Consider the following 18,304-nt stretch of genomic DNA (forward strand, 5'->3'; position numbering starts at 1 on the left):
GGCGCGACCGAGAACAACGCTTCTCTTGTCTCGGAACTCTCCTGTCACCTCCCTGTATGTCCAGATACAAGGGCGAAGGCCTCAGCTTCTCACCTGGACATCGAAGAGTTCCTGTGAACCACAGTCGCGCCGTCTTTGCAGCAAATCTCACGAAGGCTGTAGCACGCGCAGGCGACCATGGCGGCGATGGACGGCGGACTCGCGCCCTCTGCGTCGCTAGCCTCTTTGAATGGGTTCTCAGGTCATGGCGACGCGTCTGGGTCGAGTGCCGATTTCGAGCTTGGCCTTCTGCGAGCATACCTAACCGCATTACTACCGCCACTACTCAATGCCGACATTGTCGCGCTGAACAAGGGCATCTTCAGCGAGAAAGCGGGTTGGACGCAAGCCGCAGCGCAGTTTGCGCGAGATCCCTCGATACCCGTGGTCTACATCAATCAAATCAGGCAGAGCATTGTAGAACAGGACGAAAGGGAAGATGGTGAGCTGTGCCATGGGCCACGCGCCAATCGCTACTTGGGTTGAGCTAAAATTAGAGCTCTTGCGACTCGGCGATCCCAGATCCGTACACATACAACATCACGTCAACTGTGTCCTACTCGCCTCAGCACGTTGCGAGCATCGCGCTCATCAAGCGCGTACCCACGCTCGAGGCGGACGTACCACTATCACAACAGCTGCATCTACTGTCGTTGTTCGGACCAGCTAGCTCTCTGGGCCTTCCGGGGACAGGGCAAGGGACGAAAGGCTCTGGAGCAGGCGCGGGGACCAATGGCCGGGCCGACACCTCCGCGCAAGGCGCGATGATCCTTCGAGAGACACCTTATGAGGCCCTACACAGTGTTGTGCATCATGTCATGGCCCCGTGGTTCGATGCATACGTCAGCAGCAAGAGCATCCCAACCGCTACAGGCGGAGACGGCTTGGCAGTCGCAGCAAAGGGGGGCAAGGAGAATGACGCGCGGCTAGGGATTCCGATGACCAAGAAAAAGTTCGCAGAACTCGAGCTGTCGCTTCTGCACCTTCAGCAGAATGTCGAGATTCCAGAAATCCAGCTTGGTGTTCACCCTGTTGTTAGGCAGACCGTGGAGAGATGCCAAGCAGAGGAGCGGAGGATCACTGTCGATGCGGTCGAACCACAGTCAATCCTTCAGGACAGCTTGTTCCTGAATCGGTTGCAGGCGGACGTCAATGCATGGGTCAAGGAGATTCAAACAGTAACGAAGCTGGATCGCGACCCTGCCTCCGGCACGGCTTCACAAGAGATCAACTTCTGGCTGTCGATGGAAAAGGCGCAAGAGCAGATCGAAGGCCAGCTTCGGTCAGAGCCTGTCGTGCTGACCCTCGATATCTTGCGATATGCTAAGCGATTTCATGCGACCACATCATTCCTTGCCGACACGGGTCTCAAAGACTGCTCAGAACGGACGCACGGCTTCAACTTGCTCATGCGCGATTTCCCCATCAATGATCTGCTCTCCGCTACAGACCTGGATCGATGTGCGGACTCGCTCTTATCTGTTTTCGCGCACCTGAACAAGAAACTGCGCATCAGCCCTTATCCTGTCAAGAAAGCACTCGCGCTTGTGGACGCCATCAGCAGGGATCTAAACGACACCATGGTCAAGGTCTTGGGTCCCATGCGGATCATGTATCAAGAGTATGACCGCTTCTATGCGACTCTCGAAGCAACTTCGCGGGTGTTTGCAGCTTGGGATGATGGCGCAAAAGAGTTCGTCTCGACGGGTCGTGATGTCATCAAGAAGCGCGCAGAGAAGTTCTTACCGATCAAGGTAAACCCTGTGCACCTGAAGCTTAGAGAACGACTGAGCTATCTCGCCACCTTCCGAAAAACGCACGAGCAGCTACGCGCCATGGTATCTTCTGGCAAGGCCATGACGCTTGCATCGACCGCTATCAGCGCAGAAAAGCAGCAGCAAACGCTGGCAGGCATTGAGATGACGGAAGAGATCCGCGCGGCGTACGACTCGGTCAAAGTCATCGATGTTCTTGACGTCAGTCAGGAAGGTACGGAGATCTGGGGCACGGCGGAGCTGGCATATAATGAGAGGGTCGCACGGGTTGAGAACAGCTTGATTGCACGCTTGCGAGATCTGCTTGGGCAGGCGAAGACGGCACGGGACATGCTGCGCGTGCTCTCACAATTCAACACACTTTTCGTGCGCCCCAAAGTGCGCGGTGCTGTCCAAGAATACCAGCAGCAGCTCCTGCACAGCGTCAAGGCCGATATCCAAGGTCTGCATGACAAATTCAAGGCGCAATACCAGCATTCCGAGGCCAATCACATGAGCCAGCTGCGGGATCTACCTAGCATCGCAGGTGCGATCATCTGGACGCGCCAAATCGAACGCCAGCTCAACATATACATGCGCAGAGTCGAAGATGTGCTGGGAAGAGGGTGGGAGCAGTACGCCGAGGGCCAGAAGCTCAAGAACGAGAGTGATGGGTTCAGGCGGAAGCTCGACCCCACGCCGTTGCTGCAGTCTTGGCTCAAAGAGATTCAACGACGAGACCTGAACGTCACAGGACGCATGTTTGCTGTGCTATATACTCGGGCGACCGGCAAGTACCAGCTGGCGGTCAATTTTGATTCGCAAGTCATCACTCTCTTCAAGGAGGTCCGCAATTTGCTGTGGATCAACTTGCCAACACCTACCATTCCTTATGCCATTAACAACGTTGCTCGAGAGGCGAGGCGAATCTATCCGCACGCAGTCTCGCTCATGGAGACGGTCAGGACTTACAATCAGACGAATAGCCTCGTTTCTCCTCAGCCAAAGATTGTGCCGCTACTCGCGGCTCTCCGGACCGAGGTCAACAGCTTGATCTCTAAAGGGATGTCCATCCGCTGGGAGACGCTAAAGACATTTGATCTCAACCGCACTGCCAATTATCTGCCTGGCTCCGGCGCAACCGACAAAATGGATCACAAGACTGTCGCTTTCGTTCGCCAGCTTGCTAGCTCTGTCAGCCTCTACCAGGACAAGGCGAACGATCTCATTGCAATGCAGAACGAGATGCAGGGACTCGTAGATGAGCTAGCTGCCTGCCCTTTCTCGTTCGACGAATTCTCGCAACGGCTGTCCAAGATGCAGCAGACAGTGGACCGACTCAACCTCGAAGGGTACCCAAACTTGGAGGAATGGGTCGCCGACTTAGATGCCGCTGTCGAGAATGCACTCATTGAGAGGCTGCGGACGATCATCGCGCTTTGGTGTAGCGAATTCGCCAAAGAACGCCGTAGTGGAGACAGCGGGCTTCTCAGAGATGTGACCAATACGGTCGGTAGACGAGGGAAAGAGCGGGTCATGGTGACAAAGGTACTTTCGACGTCTGCAGAAATGGCTAGTATGAGTCCTCACTGATCTGATTCGCCTGAACGCTGTCCAGGGATCTGCCGCATCTCGCGATCAAGTCGATCTGGCAACCGTGACGCATGAAGTCCGTCTGCAAAACCATGTCATCTACCTGGAGCCGCCGTTGGAGCAAGCCCGATCAGATTGGTTCAGGCAGCTACATGCGGTTCTGTCCAAAGTATGCGCCCTTCAGCGTGTGCAAAGCGCGCGTTATGAGCTTGGTTTCCAGCTTTCGGAAGGGCGACACAAGGACGTCACCTTCACGTCGCTTCTGACCAAGCTTCCTCAGGGTACCCTCGAACGCCCTGTGGCACTCATCGAGTCAAAGATCGCCGAGCTCACACAATACGTCGGCAAATGGCTCCAGTTTCAGTCGCTCTGGGATTTGGAAGCAGAGCGTGTTTTCGACAGCCTCGGTGAATCTCTACCCAAATGGCAGCAGCTCCTGGCCGAGATTCGCAAAACGCGCGCTACTTTTGACAATTCTGAATCCCAGCGCTCTTTCGGCATTGCTGTGATCGACTATGAACAAGTTCAGAGCCGTGTCAACGCCAAGTACGATGCATGGCAGAAAGACATTCTCAACAAATTCGGCTCTAAACTCCGAAGTGCCATGAGCGAAATGTACGCGATCGTCTCTAAAGCGCGCACAGACTTGGAACAACATAGCATTGAAAGCAGCTCGACCGCAGCGACTGTGACCTTCATCACCTTTGTGCAAGACCTTAAGCGCAGTGTCAAGAAGTGGGCACCCCAGATGGAGATCTTTAGCACAGGTCAAAAGACGCTTGAGCGGCAACGGTACATGTTCCCTGCGGATTGGCTATATGTCGACCAGGTAGAGGGGGAATGGAGCGCATTCAACGAGATTCTGAAGCGCAAGAATGCCAGCATTCAGGAGCAGCTGGCCGGCCTTCAGCTGAAGATCACTGCGGAGGACAAAATCCTTGAAGAGAAGATAACCACGCTGGTTGCCGAGTGGGAACGACAAAAGCCGATCCAGGGCAACCTGAAAGCTGATGCCGCCATGTCGACCATCTCATCTTTTGAGACACGGCTACAAAGGCTCAGTGACGAACGTGACTTGATCGCGCGAGCTAAGGAAGCATTAGACCTGGAGCACAAGGCCGATGACCGCCTGGAGCCCATCTCCGAGGAGCTGCGCGACTTGAAAGGCGTCTGGACCGCTTTGTCTGGTACGTGGAGCCAGATCTCTGAGCTTCGCGACATCCAGTGGCACAACGTGCAACCCAGAAAGATTCGGCAACAGCTGGATGCCTTGCTCAATCAGACAAAAGAGCTGCCAAGTCGCATGCGACAGTATGCCGCATTTGAGCATGTGCAGGATGTGCTGAGGACTCTGCTCAAGTGTAACATTCTCGTTTCTGATCTCAAGTCAGAGGCGATGCGCGAAAGGCACTGGAGGTCGCTCTACAAGCAGCTCAAGGTTCAGGCTCACTACACGCCTTCGACAATGACGCTCGGCACAGTCTGGGACCTCGATCTCAAGAAGCATGAAAACACAGTAAAGGCGGTGCTTGCGACTGCGCAAGGCGAACTTGCCTTGGAAGAATATCTCAAGCAAGTCCGTGAAACATGGACCAACTTCACGCTGGAGTTGGTCAACTATCAAAACAAATGTCGTCTAATTAAGGGCTGGGACAATCTGTTCCAATTGGCTGGTGACAATTTGAATGCTCTTCGAGCAATGTCCATGTCCCCGCACTACAAGGTCTTCGAAGAAGAGGCGAGCCTATGGGAAGAGCGTTTGTCCAAGATCTCGGTCCTGTTCGATACCTGGATCGATGTGCAGCGACAGTGGGTCTATCTCGAAGGCATCTTCAGCGGCAGCGCAGAGATTCGTCACATTCTCCCCGTCGAAAGTTCACGATTCCAGAACATCAATACGGAGTTCCTCGCCGTCATGAAGAAAGTCTACAAATCGCCTTTCATCTTGGATGTGCTCAATATCCCAGGCGTTCAGAAAAGCCTTGATCGACTCGCGGACCTGCTCGGGAAGATTCAGAAGGCTCTTGGTGAATACTTGGAGCGAGAGCGGTCAAATTTCCCTCGATTCTACTTCGTCGGAGATGAGGACCTGCTCGAGATCATCGGCAACAGCAAAGATGTTCTGCGCGTGATGAAGCACCTGAAGAAAATGTTCGCAGGCATTGCAACCATCGAGGTCGACGAGGACATCACCGAACTTCGCGCCATGGCCAGCAGAGAGGGCGAGACGGTGCGCTTCAAGTCACCAATCCTTCTCAAAGATTACACGAAAGTGAATGATTGGTTAGCAAAGATCGAGAGCGAGATGCGGGTCTCTCTGTCCTACAAGCTCTCGCAGGCATACGAGGATCTGCAGACTTTCTACAGCGCGGAAGAAGGACTATCGCCAGAGAAGTTCCTGGACTGGATCGATGTCTACCCGGCGCAATTGGTGGTGCTCACTGTGCAAATCATATGGACAACTCTGGTTGAACAGACCTTGAAGGCCGGCCGAGCTTTGGAAGAACCTCTCAACATCGTCCTTCGCGGGCTCGACATGCTAGCGGATACAGTTCTGACTGACGTGCCGATGCTGAAAAGGCGCAAGTGCGAGCATTTGATCACCGAGCTTGTGCATCAACGCGACGTCATCAGACTGCTCATGGCTCAGCAAGTCCAAGATGAGAAGGACTTTGCGTGGCTCTACCAGATGCGCTTCTACATTGACTCGTCAATAACAGATCCACTGGACCGCTTGACAGTGCAAATGGCGCAATCCGTATTCCCGTACGGCTACGAATATTTGGGCGTCCCTGACCGCCTTGTTCAGACGCCGTTGACCGACAGGTGCTACCTCACCCTCACGCAAGCACTCAACTTCCAGCTCGGCGGTGCGCCCTTTGGACCCGCTGGAACCGGAAAGACAGAGTCGGTCAAGGCGTTGGGCGTCCAGCTGGGCATGTTTGTCCTTGTCTTCTGCTGTGACGAGACTTTCGACTTCCAGGCCATGGGTCGTATCTTCGTCGGTCTCTGTCGCGTAGGCGCGTGGGGCTGTTTTGACGAGTTCAACCGTCTTGAAGAGCGAATCTTGTCCGCCGTGTCGCAGCAGGTGCAGACAATTCAGCATGGCCTATCCGCTTCTGTTTCGAACCCAAACACTGAAGTGGAACTTGTCGGAAAGAGTGTCAAGATCAACCCAAGGACGGGCATCTTCATCACGACGAACCCGACGTATGCTGGAAGGTCGCAATTGCCAGACAATCTGAAGAAGCTCTTCCGCAACATGGCGATGACACATCCAGATAGGGAGCTGATCGCGCAAGTCATGCTCTTCTCGCAAGGCTTCCGCACGGCAGAAGTCCTTGCAAGCAAGATTGTTCCGTTCTTCAATCTATGCTCAGAGCAACTCAGCCCTCAACCTCATTACGACTTTGGCCTTCGTGCCCTCAAGTCTGTTCTGGTCAGCGCTGGGCAGCTCAAACGCGAGAAGCTTCTCGCAGGCGCAAGCGACGCCGACCCGGCGCAGCTTGGCCAGTCCGAACAGGAGCTCTTGATTCAGAGCGTGTCGGAGACCATCGTTCCGAAGCTCGTAGCGGATGACGTTCCTCTGCTTACAAGCTTGCTTCAAGACGTATTCCCAAGCGTGCAGTATAAACCAGCCGCGCTGGAAAAGCTCAAGGAGCATATTGCCGCGGTCTGCGCCGAGCAAAATCTTGTGAATGACGGTCTGTGGCTGGACAAAGTCATTCAGCTTTACCAGATCCAAAAGATCTCTCACGGTCTTATGCTCGTCGGCCCGTCGGGAACTGGCAAGTCTTTGGCATGGCGCGTGCTGCTCTCCGCGCTGGAAAAGCTGGAAGGCGTCGAGGGAGTGTCGTACGTGATCGACCCCAAGGCAGTCTCCAAAGAGGCTCTATATGGAACGCTGGATCAGACCACGCGCGAGTGGACCGACGGTCTCTTCACGCATGTCCTGCGCAAGATTATCGACAACGTTCGTGGTGAGAGCGCGAAGCGGCATTGGATCATCTTCGATGGAGACGTCGATCCGGAGTGGGTCGAGAACTTGAACAGGTGAGTGTATGCTTCTGAGCCGAAGCAGCAACAGTGCGTCAGCAGGCTGACATATCGCGGATCAGTGTTCTGGATGACAACAAGCTTTTGACGCTGCCAAATGGAGAGCGACTGAATTTGCCACCAAACGTCCGTATCATCTTTGAAGTAGAACACCTCAAGTACGCTACTCTTGCCACGGTCTCTCGCTGCGGCATGATTTGGTTCAGCGACGATATCGTCACGCCGAGCATGCTGTATCACAACTATCTCAGCAACATGCGGTCGATGCTGCTTGGCAACGACGAGGATGACTCGCTCGGGATGGCCAAACCGAAGCGCGCGATCTTATCGGACGACTCGGAAGTGCCACCCGAATTGCAAAACCAGCGCGTCATTGCAGATGCAATTGCTCCGTTCTTTGAGGAACAAGGCCTGGTCACCAAGTCTCTCGATTTCGCCCAATCGGTCTGGCACATCATGGACTTCACTGTGGCACGAGCCCTGAACACTCTGTTCAGCCTTTTGAACAAGACGGTTCGGAATGTTCAAGAGTACAACCAGGACCACGCGGATTTCCCTCTGACCAAGGAGCAGATCGAAAGTTATGCCGTCAAGAGGCTTCTCGTCGCTATCGTCTGGGCCTTCGCAGGAGACTCAAAGCTTGATATCCGTGCCGAAATGGGCGATTTCATTTCCTCTCAGGCTGGTATCGACTTGCCGCCGGTCGGACCTGGCGGCTCACTCATTGACTTTGAGGTGCAGATTGCTGGGTCCGAATGGTACCCCTGGCAAACTAAGGTGCCAACAATCGAAATCGAGATGAGTGCGGTCCTTGCTTCCGACATTGTGATTCCGACCATGGACACCGTCCGACACGAAGAGGTCTTGTACTCATGGCTATCAGAACACAAGCCGCTTATGCTGTGCGGACCGCCGGGCTCGGGCAAGACGATGACGCTGTTCAGCGCCCTTCGAAAGCTGACAGATATGGAGGTCGTCGGTCTCAACTTCTCCAGCGCGACCACGCCAGAGCTGATCCTCAAGACATTCGAGCAGTATTGCGAGTACCGCAAAACCCCCAACGGCGTGATTCTTTCCCCGCAACAGATTGGACGCTGGATTGTCGTCTTCTGCGACGAGATCAATCTCCCTTCAACGGACAAGTATGGCACACAACGTGTTATCTCATTCCTTCGACAGCTGGTGGAATGCGGCGGATTTTGGAGAACATCGGACAAGGCCTGGGTGCGATTGGAGCGCATTCAATTTGTTGGCGCGTGTAACCCGCCTACGGATCCAGGTCGTGTGCCTCTAAGCCACCGATTCCTGCGGCATGCGCCTCTGGTCATGGTTGACTATCCGGGTGAAATTTCGCTCAACCAAATCTATGCCACCTTCAACCGAGCCATGCTCAAGGTTACGCCTAATCTGCGCGGCTTTGCTGAACCGCTCACAGCAGCCATGGTCGACTTCTATCTGGCCTCGCAAAATGAGTTCACACCAGATCGGCAAGCACATTACGTCTATAGTCCGCGTGAGCTTACGCGCTGGACAAGGGGCATCTACGCTGCCATTCAGCCCCTTGACACTCTCAATGTGGAGGGTCTTGTGCGTGTCTGGGCACACGAAGGCCTGCGCCTGTTCCAGGACCGCCTGGTCACTGAAGAGGAGCGCCAGTGGACCAATCAAAAGGTCGATGAGATCGCCATGAAACACTTCCCGACAATCGATCAGCTGGAGGCACTCTCACAACCGATTCTGTTCAGTCCTTGGATGTCAAAGCATGTGGTCTCTGTCTCACGCGACTCTCTCCGCAACTATGTTAGTGCTCGCCTCAAGCTCTTTGCTGAGGAAGAGCTCGACACATCGCTTGTCCTCTTCGACGGCGTCTTAGATCTTGCATGCAGCATCGACAGGATCTTGCGACAGCGACAAGGCCACGTTCTCATGCTCGGCCTCTCGGGTAGCGGACGTACCACGCTTTCGCGCTTTGTTGCTTGGATCAACGGTCTGAGCATCTTCCAGATCGCCACAAGCAACAAGTATGGCATGGCTGAATTCGACGAAGACTTGCGCGAGCTGCTCAGGAGGGTGGGCTGCAATGGAGAGAAGGTGTCATTCATCATTGACGAGTCGCAGGTCAAGGATCCCGCCCAACTGGAGAGGATGAACACACTTCTTGCCAACAATGAGGTCCCTGGTTTGTTCGAAGGTGACAATGCAGCTGCGTTGCTCACGGCTTGTAAAGAAGGCGCGCAGAGGGATGGCCTCATGCTCGACTCTCCCGAGGAACTCCTCAAATGGTTCTCCAGCGAGATTTCGAAGAACTTGCATGTGGCGAGTGTTGTCATTTAGACGTAATCGAGGAATGACCGTTGCTGACCTTGCGTTTTGCTGCAGACCTTTACGATGAATCCACCTTCGGCCGGCATGGGCTCGCGTGCCGCAGCCTCACCAGCTTTGGTGAGCTTCCTCGCATGTCAGCTTGTTCGCAGACTAACCGCTGACACCTGTACTCCATTTCCGTCGCAGTTCAATCGTTGTACGCTCCTGTACTGTTGGTGAACAATGCCACTTTGCTGTCGCTAATTCTACAAGTTGATGCAATTCAAACGTCCGTGTGTCTGTACATCCCCCAGCAGCAGCTGTGCCGCTACCAAATCTTCATGGGGTGGGGGCATGCACGTGAGCATCATGTTGCTGTGCTCGCTGCCGCAGCACTTCCGAGGGCAAGAGCAGCGTTTGCGTCCGCCGTGCGCCTCCGCCATCTTGAGCATCTGGGCCATCTGCAGCCAGACCGTGCATTTCGCATTCCTGTGCCAGGAAATGCTCCCGCATCATCTGGTTTTCCAATAAGGTTTGCTCGTACTCATAAGCCAAATCAAATTGCTTAGGCTGCACCTCGTATCCTTCCGACCCGCGCCGTACGCGGCTCCGCATGCCGTCCGCGAGACACTCGTCGCCGTGCGCTGAGAGCCCATCTCGCTCTGAGCTGGAATCAGAGTCACCAGTGGGTTCGCCAATGGGGAAGGCGCTTGTTGGATACGGCCGCGGTGCTCGGGAACCTTCCATCGATGGCCACAATGATTGCCTCTCATTCTCTTCGCCCAGGTCTGCATCTTCATCTTCGCCGTCCTCATCGGTGCTGGTGTCACTGCTCCGCCTTCCCTCGTCAGCATCGTAATCGTCTCTGTGGAGCCCAAAGTCCGGGTGCCATGGCGAGACGCTATAGTTGTAATGGTGGCTCTGGGATGGGCATTGTAACGCGCTGGATCGCGCCCCCTCGAGCTCAGGTTCGATCTGTTCAGCATCATGAGCCGTAGGCAGCTCGCCTCCGCCGACGTCGTGTACCCTTTGCCGCCGCTGATGCATTGATTCCGCGCGCTGTTTAGACCCGGACGATGAAAGGCCGTGCCATCCGTTTTGCCCGCCAGTCACTGCTGCCTCGTATTCTCTTCGACCTGCCTTTTGACGCATATAGTCATGTTCAAGAGTCTTGAGTGGGTCCTTCGGCGGCCAGTCGTACTGCTTGTGCGGTTCGACCTGCGAACATGTCTCGTAGCTGAGCCCATCACCATCACACGCCTTGCGACCAGGCATGAAGAACCAATGGACCGGTGTCGGACCAAGGACGACGGTGATATTCCGCCAGAATGGCGAGAGAGTGAATGGAAAATCGATCAAATCGCGTCCTCGCGCGAGGCGGCCGCGTCGTACCATCGTTTCGACCTTGTCCGTCTCGGCGCTTTCGACGGTGGTCATGTTGTTGCAGAGCAACCAGATGTGCCACATGGTAAAAACGCCGACAAGCAGCAAGGTGATGCCGCAAAATATATAATTCAGAATGCATAAGACCGTGACGGCCGTTGTTGGCGGTCTGAAGTACCCGCTAGTAGTCTGGCCCCAATAATCGAGGGCTATACAGGTGATCAGGACAAGGTGCGCCGAGCAGGTCACGCAAACGGAGTAAAGAAATCGCAGGAAATGCGGGTAATTGTTGTGGCCAACGCAATTGGCGAGCCAGGGGCAGTGGTGGTCCATACGAAGGGTACAGCTCCGACAGGTCTTGCAATGATGGGCTCTCGGTGGTTTGTAGGCTTTGCAATGTCGACAGTAGCGAGGTTGGCTTGGGCGGATAGGTGGCCGTTGTTGCTGATGCTTGCGCACGAGCAGGGGTTTGTCGTCTTCTTCAACTTGATCCTCGACCGCAAGCACTTGCTCTGACAGTGCCTGAGGAAGAGTTGGCGGACTCCAGCCCTTTGGCACCCGTCCAGGTGACGAAGTAACGCAAAGGAAGTAGTTAAAGTAGATGCAAGAGAGACCGATGTTGAAAGGGAGCAGAATCTTCCAGCACATGTCTCCCAGAGTGATCAGGATGCGATGCTTCGACTTCAAGTAGTAGTCAAGCAGTAGCAGCTGCACGGACAGGCCGAGGAAAGTGATTAGGGTGAGAGTTCCGCCGACCCTGGGGAGAGTCAGCCCAAGCAAGACTATCACCGTCAGCGCAGTGGTGAAGAGCACAGCGCACGGCCGACGACAGGGGACTCACCAAATCTTCTCACTGAACTTCAGCGGTGCCCTCTGCTTCCTGAGTTCCTTGTCGTCAATACAACCCACTGGTGTACTTTGTTGCCCCTTCTGAGTTGCGGCCTGACTGTCGGACATGATGGCGTCGCAGTCCACGAGCACCGCACCAGTCCCCGCCGATGACATCTGATCGGCTACCGTGAATGCAAGGCCGAAAGTGAGCAGATCATGGTTATGCGGTAAAGAGCACACCTCGAGCTGATCTGCAGCCGTACTTTGTTGCGCTTGCCGCTTTTGGCCATGTAGACGATTGCCATTTTACCCTATGATCGGTGTGTTTGCCTTGAATGCATGGACCGTGTATGCTCCCATGAGCTCGAGAGAGGGCGTATAAGACATGAACACTTGAGGGCGGAACGCGGAGTTCCTTCGCTGTGATTCTCGAAGCTCGCAGGCAAAAAAAACCATCGTGGCCGTCGTCATCGTCAGCACTCCCATCAGTACGGCAGGCATCACCCCACCTCCCTTACACTCATTGAGACTCGAAGTTGTTTGCTCCGTCCTCAAGCTCAGTATAGCTACGGAGCACCTGCGGAAAGTAGACGCTCAGTATGGTCGTCCTAACGAGTCGTGCGGCGACAGCAGCGGCTGCAGCTGCCGCAGCGGCTTCTAGTTCCGCAGTTGTATCTTCGGCGTCTGCTGCCTCTGTGACCCTTCGGGCAAGCAAGGTCTGTACATTGCCAAATGAGGACCGCGCCCCAAGTGGCTGGCATCCTCGCCAGTACCAGAGACGGCGAAGCTTCCATGTCGGCCGTATCGGTACAGCGCAGCCTTCGTCCTCTCGCCGACCTATGATCGAGCTCTGCTCGTCTTGCAGCAGCAAAGCCGCTGCCTCTAGCGTGCAAAGCAGGCCCTTCTCAAGCTCAGGCGTGGCATGTGCATCATCTAAAGACCTCTATTCGACCCTGGGTGTGAAGAAGGACGCAAGCACTAAAGACATCAAGGGTGCTTATTATCAATTAGCGAAAAAGTTCCACCCTGATACCAACAAAGAGCCGGGCGCAAAAGAACGCTTTGTGGAAATTCAGAATGCGTATGACGTGAGTGCAGAACCCAAGCACCGCGGCATCCCATATTCGATGGCTCATTCTTCTCTTCATTTTTACTACAACAGGTGCTATCCGACGAAAAGAAGAAAGCAGCGTACGACCAGTACGGCTCGACTGATGGCACTTCCCCTGGGTTCAATCCATTTGGCGGTGGTGCCTCCCCATTTGGAAGTGCGGGTGGATTCGGCGGGTTCAGTCCAGGTGGAGCTGGCGGCTTTGGCGGCTTTTCGTCCGGGGATGCATCGACCATTTTCGATTCGATCTTTGGCGCATTCGGGGGCGCTCGCACGGGCCCGAGTGGGCGAGGGACTGCTGGGTTCGGCGGTGCAGGATTCTCCGGAGGGGTAGAGCGCGGTGATGATATTGAGACTACCATCAATATATCTTTTGAGGACGCATGCCGAGGAACTACGCGCAAAGTAACCATCACGCCTGTCGAGCGATGCGGTCCATGCGAAGGTCAAGGCCTCAAGAAGGGCGCACGGCGAAGTACCTGTGGCATATGCAACGGGACGGGCACACGGACCTTTGTCATCCAATCCGGGTTCCAGATGGCGAGCACGTGTCCTGCCTGTGGCGGGTCCGGTCACGTGGTGAACCCAGGCGACTCATGCACGGACTGCGACGGCGTAGGTCGCGTGCGGGGTCGGCGGACCGAGGAGATCCGTATCCCAGCCGGCGTCGACGATGGCACTAAGATCCGCGTCGACGGCCGTGGAGACGTACCGCTGACCGGCGCAGGTATACCAGGAAGTCTTTACATTCGCGTCAATGTCCAACCGAGCAAGATCTGGCGACGTCAAGGCAGCAACTTGTACTACTCGGCCTCGGTCCCATTCCACACCGCCGTGCTGGGTGGACGCGTGCGTGTGCCGACGCTCGACGGCGACGTTGAGGTCCGCGTTCCGCAGGGCACACAGGTCGGCGAAGAGATGCTACTCCGTGGGCGTGGCGTTCCGTTGCTCGGCCGCGCTAGGAACGCTGCGGGGAGTGCCAACGCGAAAGGAGATCTGCTCGTGCAGTTTGACGTCAAGATCCCGCGTAGCTTGACGCCTCGGCAGAGGGAGATCTTGCAGGAGTACGTGGCAGAGATAGAGGGCCGGTCCAACAGCAAGTCGCCAGCTGCGCCAAGGGCGGGGGTGACCGGAGGCTCGTCGCCACAATCGAGTGCTTCTGGTGGCAATAGCGGCAATGCAAACAAGAACACCTCAGCCTCACCGTCTCGTTCTTCACCAACGTCGTCGTCAACGTCCTCCACCACTTCTGCTTCCTCGGGGGCGAAAGAAGAAGCAAAGGGTGCGTCTCCAGCTCAAACCTCCCCTCAGTCCAGTTCCAGTCAGCATGTAGAAGGAAGGGCGAGCGCGGAAGGAGCAAGCGTTAGAGATGGTGCTAGGGATAGCGGTGCGGCAGTTGGTGCAGGCGCCGGCACGGACAAGGCTAAAGGGTCGTCCCCTGGGGCTCTCGGCCGTGCGTGGGACTGGCTCACCGGCAAGAAGGAGTGAGCGTTATTGGATTAAGCGGACCGATTAGGGGGGGAGAACCGGACCTGATTCCGAAAGATATAATCGCGTTGGTCAACTATACACCAAGCAATTTGTAGAGTACTGATCATGCACTGGCATATCTCTCTCTCCACTCATTCCATCGCCACAGGTGCAGGTGCAAATATGGATGCTGGCGAAGGGGCAAAGACAAAGACCGTCACCGAGGCCCGTGACGATGGGAGAGCAGGCAAGAGCGGTACATCGACATCTTCGCAGGGGAAAGCGCCTGGCGAGAAGAGCGCCAATGATGACGATCGAGCCGCAAGCGCAAGCGAGAAAGACAAGAATGCAGCAAAGGAAGGCTAATATGTGTGTCATGGGGCGGCCTGCTGGCACCTCGGGTCGCGGAACGGCACTTCTGATCTCCTCCCTTGAGCATTGGCTAATGACGGAAGGAGCGAAAGACTTGCAAGGGCGCGTACGAGGAAAGCTTGCTAGCAGCTGCGTCTGGCAGCTAGTCTGCTGCGCTTTGCATTCTCATTGTAGAACGTTCCATGTAGATGCATTTTGCCACCTCTCTCTGACATTCATCGAAGCTCGAAGCGCGGACATTGCATTTGCTGCGAAGCCCGGGGCGTTCTGTATTCATTCATCGGACAGGCGCCGGGAGCTCGGAAGACGACCCCTGCCGCCCACCCGCCGGCAGCCTATTCAGCTCGATCGAGCCATCACCCAGGTGCATGTAGCAGTGCGTCACTGGTGAACAGCAGAATGCCAATCGAGATGCATTCACACGGTGCACCGTTTCGACTTTCGACGCATGACACTCCAAGGCGATGACCAATTGCCGCCGATTGGGCGTGCACCAGTGCGAGCTCCGACGGCTTGCTGAGGTAGACTCAACTCAAACTCAACTATCACAAGTGGCGAAGCAAACTAGAGGTCGTCGATGTTCCGAAGCCCGCCTTGAGGCAGCTTTAATGCCACGTGACCATCCAAGAATCACATTCATTCTGCCGCCGTTCTCCCCGACACCCCAAACAATTCCATGTGCTTGGTTAAATGTATTGAAAGTCTTCTGTGATCACTCACATTTGTGGTGCGCAAGCATATGAGATAGATGCACCCCCATCTCTGCTGCCACCCTTGTTCGTGGCTCTTGGTCAACGGCAACTGTGCAAGAAAAGTCGTCGTCAGTGGCTGACACTTTCCCATGTCCAAACCCATCCATCCATACCCAGCACAGGCCGCAGATGATGGATGACGCGGCTTTGATTTTACTGCCCACATCCTCCAGTTGAGACTGCCTGGCTGACCCGCGGACTGCTTGAAGACCTCCGAGGCCTCTTTTGAAAAGTACTGGCAGCGCAGCTTAGCCGCTTGCCGCCCTTCGTCCCATCTATGTTCGGAAACGAAGTTCAATGGCAACAGGACCCGCGGCTATATATGCATGCCGCTGACCGACCAACTACATATCTTCATCTCGGCAAGGGTTATACAGACCGCAGCGCTCACCCGGTAAAGCAATCCCGGATGGCATTTCAAGGGGAGCCGCTGCTGTGCTGTATGCTGTGCCAGCTGCTCCAGCCACTCATCTACTTATCGACTGACACGAGGCAAGTGGCAGGAAGCGATGCTCGACTTGTGTCTCCCTACATACATATATCGAGGGCCGTGCATGCATCCGTCCATCGCAGTGTAGTGTGCCAAACGCCAACTGCAATTGCAGGCAAGCTTGCCTGGATCCAAGCTCAACTTCAATGAGTACCCGAGGTCGCTGTTGTAGTTTGAACAGGCACTGAGTCAATGACCGCAGAGATCGCATCATACACCGGACATTCATGCATAGCTCAGCTGCCATTCACAGCTATTAGCCATTCATCAAGCTGCGTTCCTCTGACGCTTGTGCGTTGGTAGTCGCTGGCTAATCGTGTGGTGACAAAATGGAAGCTGTCAAGCCAAGGCTTGTTTGCCGGCCATGGCCAAGCAAAGCGTAGGAAAACCTGGCCAGGCAGGACTAAGGCCAGTCTCCCGGCCTGACGTCCGACACCTTGCTTTGGTCAGACAATCACAATGAAAAATAACTGTTGTTTGCTTCTTTCGGTTGAGCGACCGAAAGGCCAACAGGATGAATATATATATCCAGGCGGGATCGCGTCACGCTGTGGACGCATTCTCTCCCTCTCCGTAGTCTAGCTTCCTGCTGACCTGCTGCTTATCGCGTCCACTACGCCCACTGCTCCGTGTCCTTGAGCCGAACGAAAGTCTCGCCAGAACACAAGGCGGAGCATAAGATGCGCTATCTTGCAGCGCTCGCGCTCTCGAGCCTAGGAGCCTTGCCAATCCTGGCACAATCGGCGCTGACAGTGAACACACCGAGCAACTTGATTGTCTGCATCCCGAGTCTCATCCAGTGGTCCGGCGGCACAGGGCCGTACTATCTGACGGCGAACGCCGGCGGTTCGTCATCGGACGTGCTCGCGACGTTTGTCAACGGCGAGAACGTCACGTCATACACTTGGACCGTCGACCTGGCCGCCGGCACCGCGGTCACGATGGGCATTCGCGATGCGACGGGCGCGACGAACTTCGCGCAGCAGGTCACCGTGCAGGCCGGCAGTTCGACGACCTGCCTGAACAGCAGCGGCAGTGGCTCTACTTCCGATTCTTCCTCCTCCACGCTTTCTTCTTTGGCAAGGGAGTCGCTGGGAACGGAGAGCGGCGCGTTGGCTTCGACCAGCAACAGCAGCAGGACCAGCGCTAGAAGCACGAGCACGAGGGCAACAAGCGCTGCCTCCAGCGCCACTCAGGCCACTTCCTCTGTTGCTGCCAATACGTTCGTGAGGTGAGCAGTGCAAGCTTGAAAAAGTGATGGTGATGCTTGCTCGCTGCAATTTTGACATATTCCATCTGCCCCTCATGCATTTACGACAAATAGCAACGAGGCTGCCGGTGCTCTCTTTGGAAAGAGCACACGCATTTCCGTCGCCATGGTTGCGCTCGTCGTCCTCGTCGTACCCGCCGCACTGGTCTGAACGCGGGTCACCGCAGTTCTCACAGACACTTACACACTGACGCTGCCCGCCACCCTTGCTTTCATCGCCGTCGTCGTTGCCTTCATGTGCACTTGCCCCTGTACGACGCTACACCGAGCACCGTACCCAATATCCGGAAATGGATACCCGCATCCTGTGCATGCGCAATTTGAATGCATTTCCGCTGACGTCCACATCCACTTTGGCCTCCTCCTTTTCTGTGTGTCACGGCATGCTCCCATGCCTGGCTCTTTCCCTTCCCTTCCCTTACCTGGCTGGGGGCGTTTTCGTCTAGCACGCGCTGAACTGCTCGCAGGTCTTGGGAAAGCCCCTGAACGGAGAGCACAGACTGTGCTGACACCGCTGGCTTGCGACCGTTAGCTGTGGAGGTCCTACAGCTCCCAGGAATATTCGCTGGGTTGGACGGTTGGCCGTGTTAACCCATCCCGCTGAGGACAGCAGAGAGTTTTCTGCTCTGTCTCGGCCGTTCGCTTCCAGCCAGACGCAGGTTTGTGCAGCATCTATCCGGGTAGACAGTGGTCGAACGCCAATCAATTCTGTGTAAACTCAGGCATTGCAAGACTGGAATCTGGGGTGGCGGCTCTGCGTATTGCGCTTGCGGTAGGTCTGGGCACAGTCTCGTCACGGTGTCCGCGCTCCCCGGCCCGAGGACAGCAGCAGCAGCAGCACAGCATTGGGACACGGCACGGGCCTAGCGGATGCTCGGT

The 18,304-nt window shown here is 55.6% G+C and overlaps 5 protein-coding genes across 5 annotated transcripts; 4 read left to right on the forward strand and 1 right to left on the reverse strand.

The window, feature by feature from the left end:
• The first annotated feature begins 72 nt into the window (after positions 1-72).
• K437DRAFT_252939 (putative cytoplasmic dynein heavy chain 1) lies at positions 73-10,034 on the forward strand. The gene is made up of 6 exons (XM_013390979.1): positions 73-481; positions 562-3,341; positions 3,412-7,439; positions 7,505-9,758; positions 9,822-9,884; positions 9,954-10,034. Exons 1-6 carry the CDS (start codon positions 178-180, stop codon positions 9,984-9,986), a joined length of 9,462 nt encoding a protein of 3,153 aa, XP_013246433.1. The 5' UTR covers positions 73-177; the 3' UTR covers positions 9,987-10,034.
• On the reverse strand, positions 9,850-12,448 carry K437DRAFT_2555 (uncharacterized protein). The gene is made up of 2 exons (XM_013390902.1): positions 11,971-12,448; positions 9,850-11,886 (listed from the first exon to the last, which is right to left on the reverse strand). The coding sequence occupies exons 1-2, from the start codon at positions 12,132-12,134 to the stop codon at positions 10,086-10,088; spliced, it is 1,965 nt and encodes a 654-aa protein (XP_013246356.1). The 5' UTR covers positions 12,135-12,448; the 3' UTR covers positions 9,850-10,085.
• Positions 12,449-12,799: 351 nt separating this feature from the next.
• On the forward strand, positions 12,800-14,559 carry K437DRAFT_218748 (uncharacterized protein; the record flags this gene model as incomplete). Its single annotated transcript, XM_013390980.1, has 2 exons — positions 12,800-13,048; positions 13,123-14,559. 2 exons carry the CDS (start codon positions 12,800-12,802, stop codon positions 14,557-14,559), a joined length of 1,686 nt encoding a protein of 561 aa, XP_013246434.1.
• Positions 14,560-14,695: 136 nt separating this feature from the next.
• On the forward strand, positions 14,696-15,623 carry K437DRAFT_2431 (uncharacterized protein). The gene has a single exon (XM_013390901.1). The coding sequence runs from the start codon at positions 14,729-14,731 to the stop codon at positions 15,302-15,304; it is 576 nt and encodes a 191-aa protein (XP_013246355.1). The 5' UTR covers positions 14,696-14,728; the 3' UTR covers positions 15,305-15,623.
• A 1,103-nt stretch (positions 15,624-16,726) lies between these two features.
• K437DRAFT_252943 (uncharacterized protein) lies at positions 16,727-17,900 on the forward strand. The gene is made up of 2 exons (XM_013390981.1): positions 16,727-17,386; positions 17,480-17,900. Exons 1-2 carry the CDS (start codon positions 16,836-16,838, stop codon positions 17,574-17,576), a joined length of 648 nt encoding a protein of 215 aa, XP_013246435.1. The 5' UTR covers positions 16,727-16,835; the 3' UTR covers positions 17,577-17,900.
• The last annotated feature ends 404 nt before the right edge of the window (positions 17,901-18,304 follow it).

This window comes from Tilletiaria anomala (genome assembly GCF_000711695.1).
Source record: "Tilletiaria anomala UBC 951 chromosome Unknown K437scaffold_1, whole genome shotgun sequence".
In the NCBI taxonomy this organism is placed as follows: Eukaryota; Fungi; Basidiomycota; class Exobasidiomycetes; order Georgefischeriales; family Tilletiariaceae; genus Tilletiaria; species Tilletiaria anomala.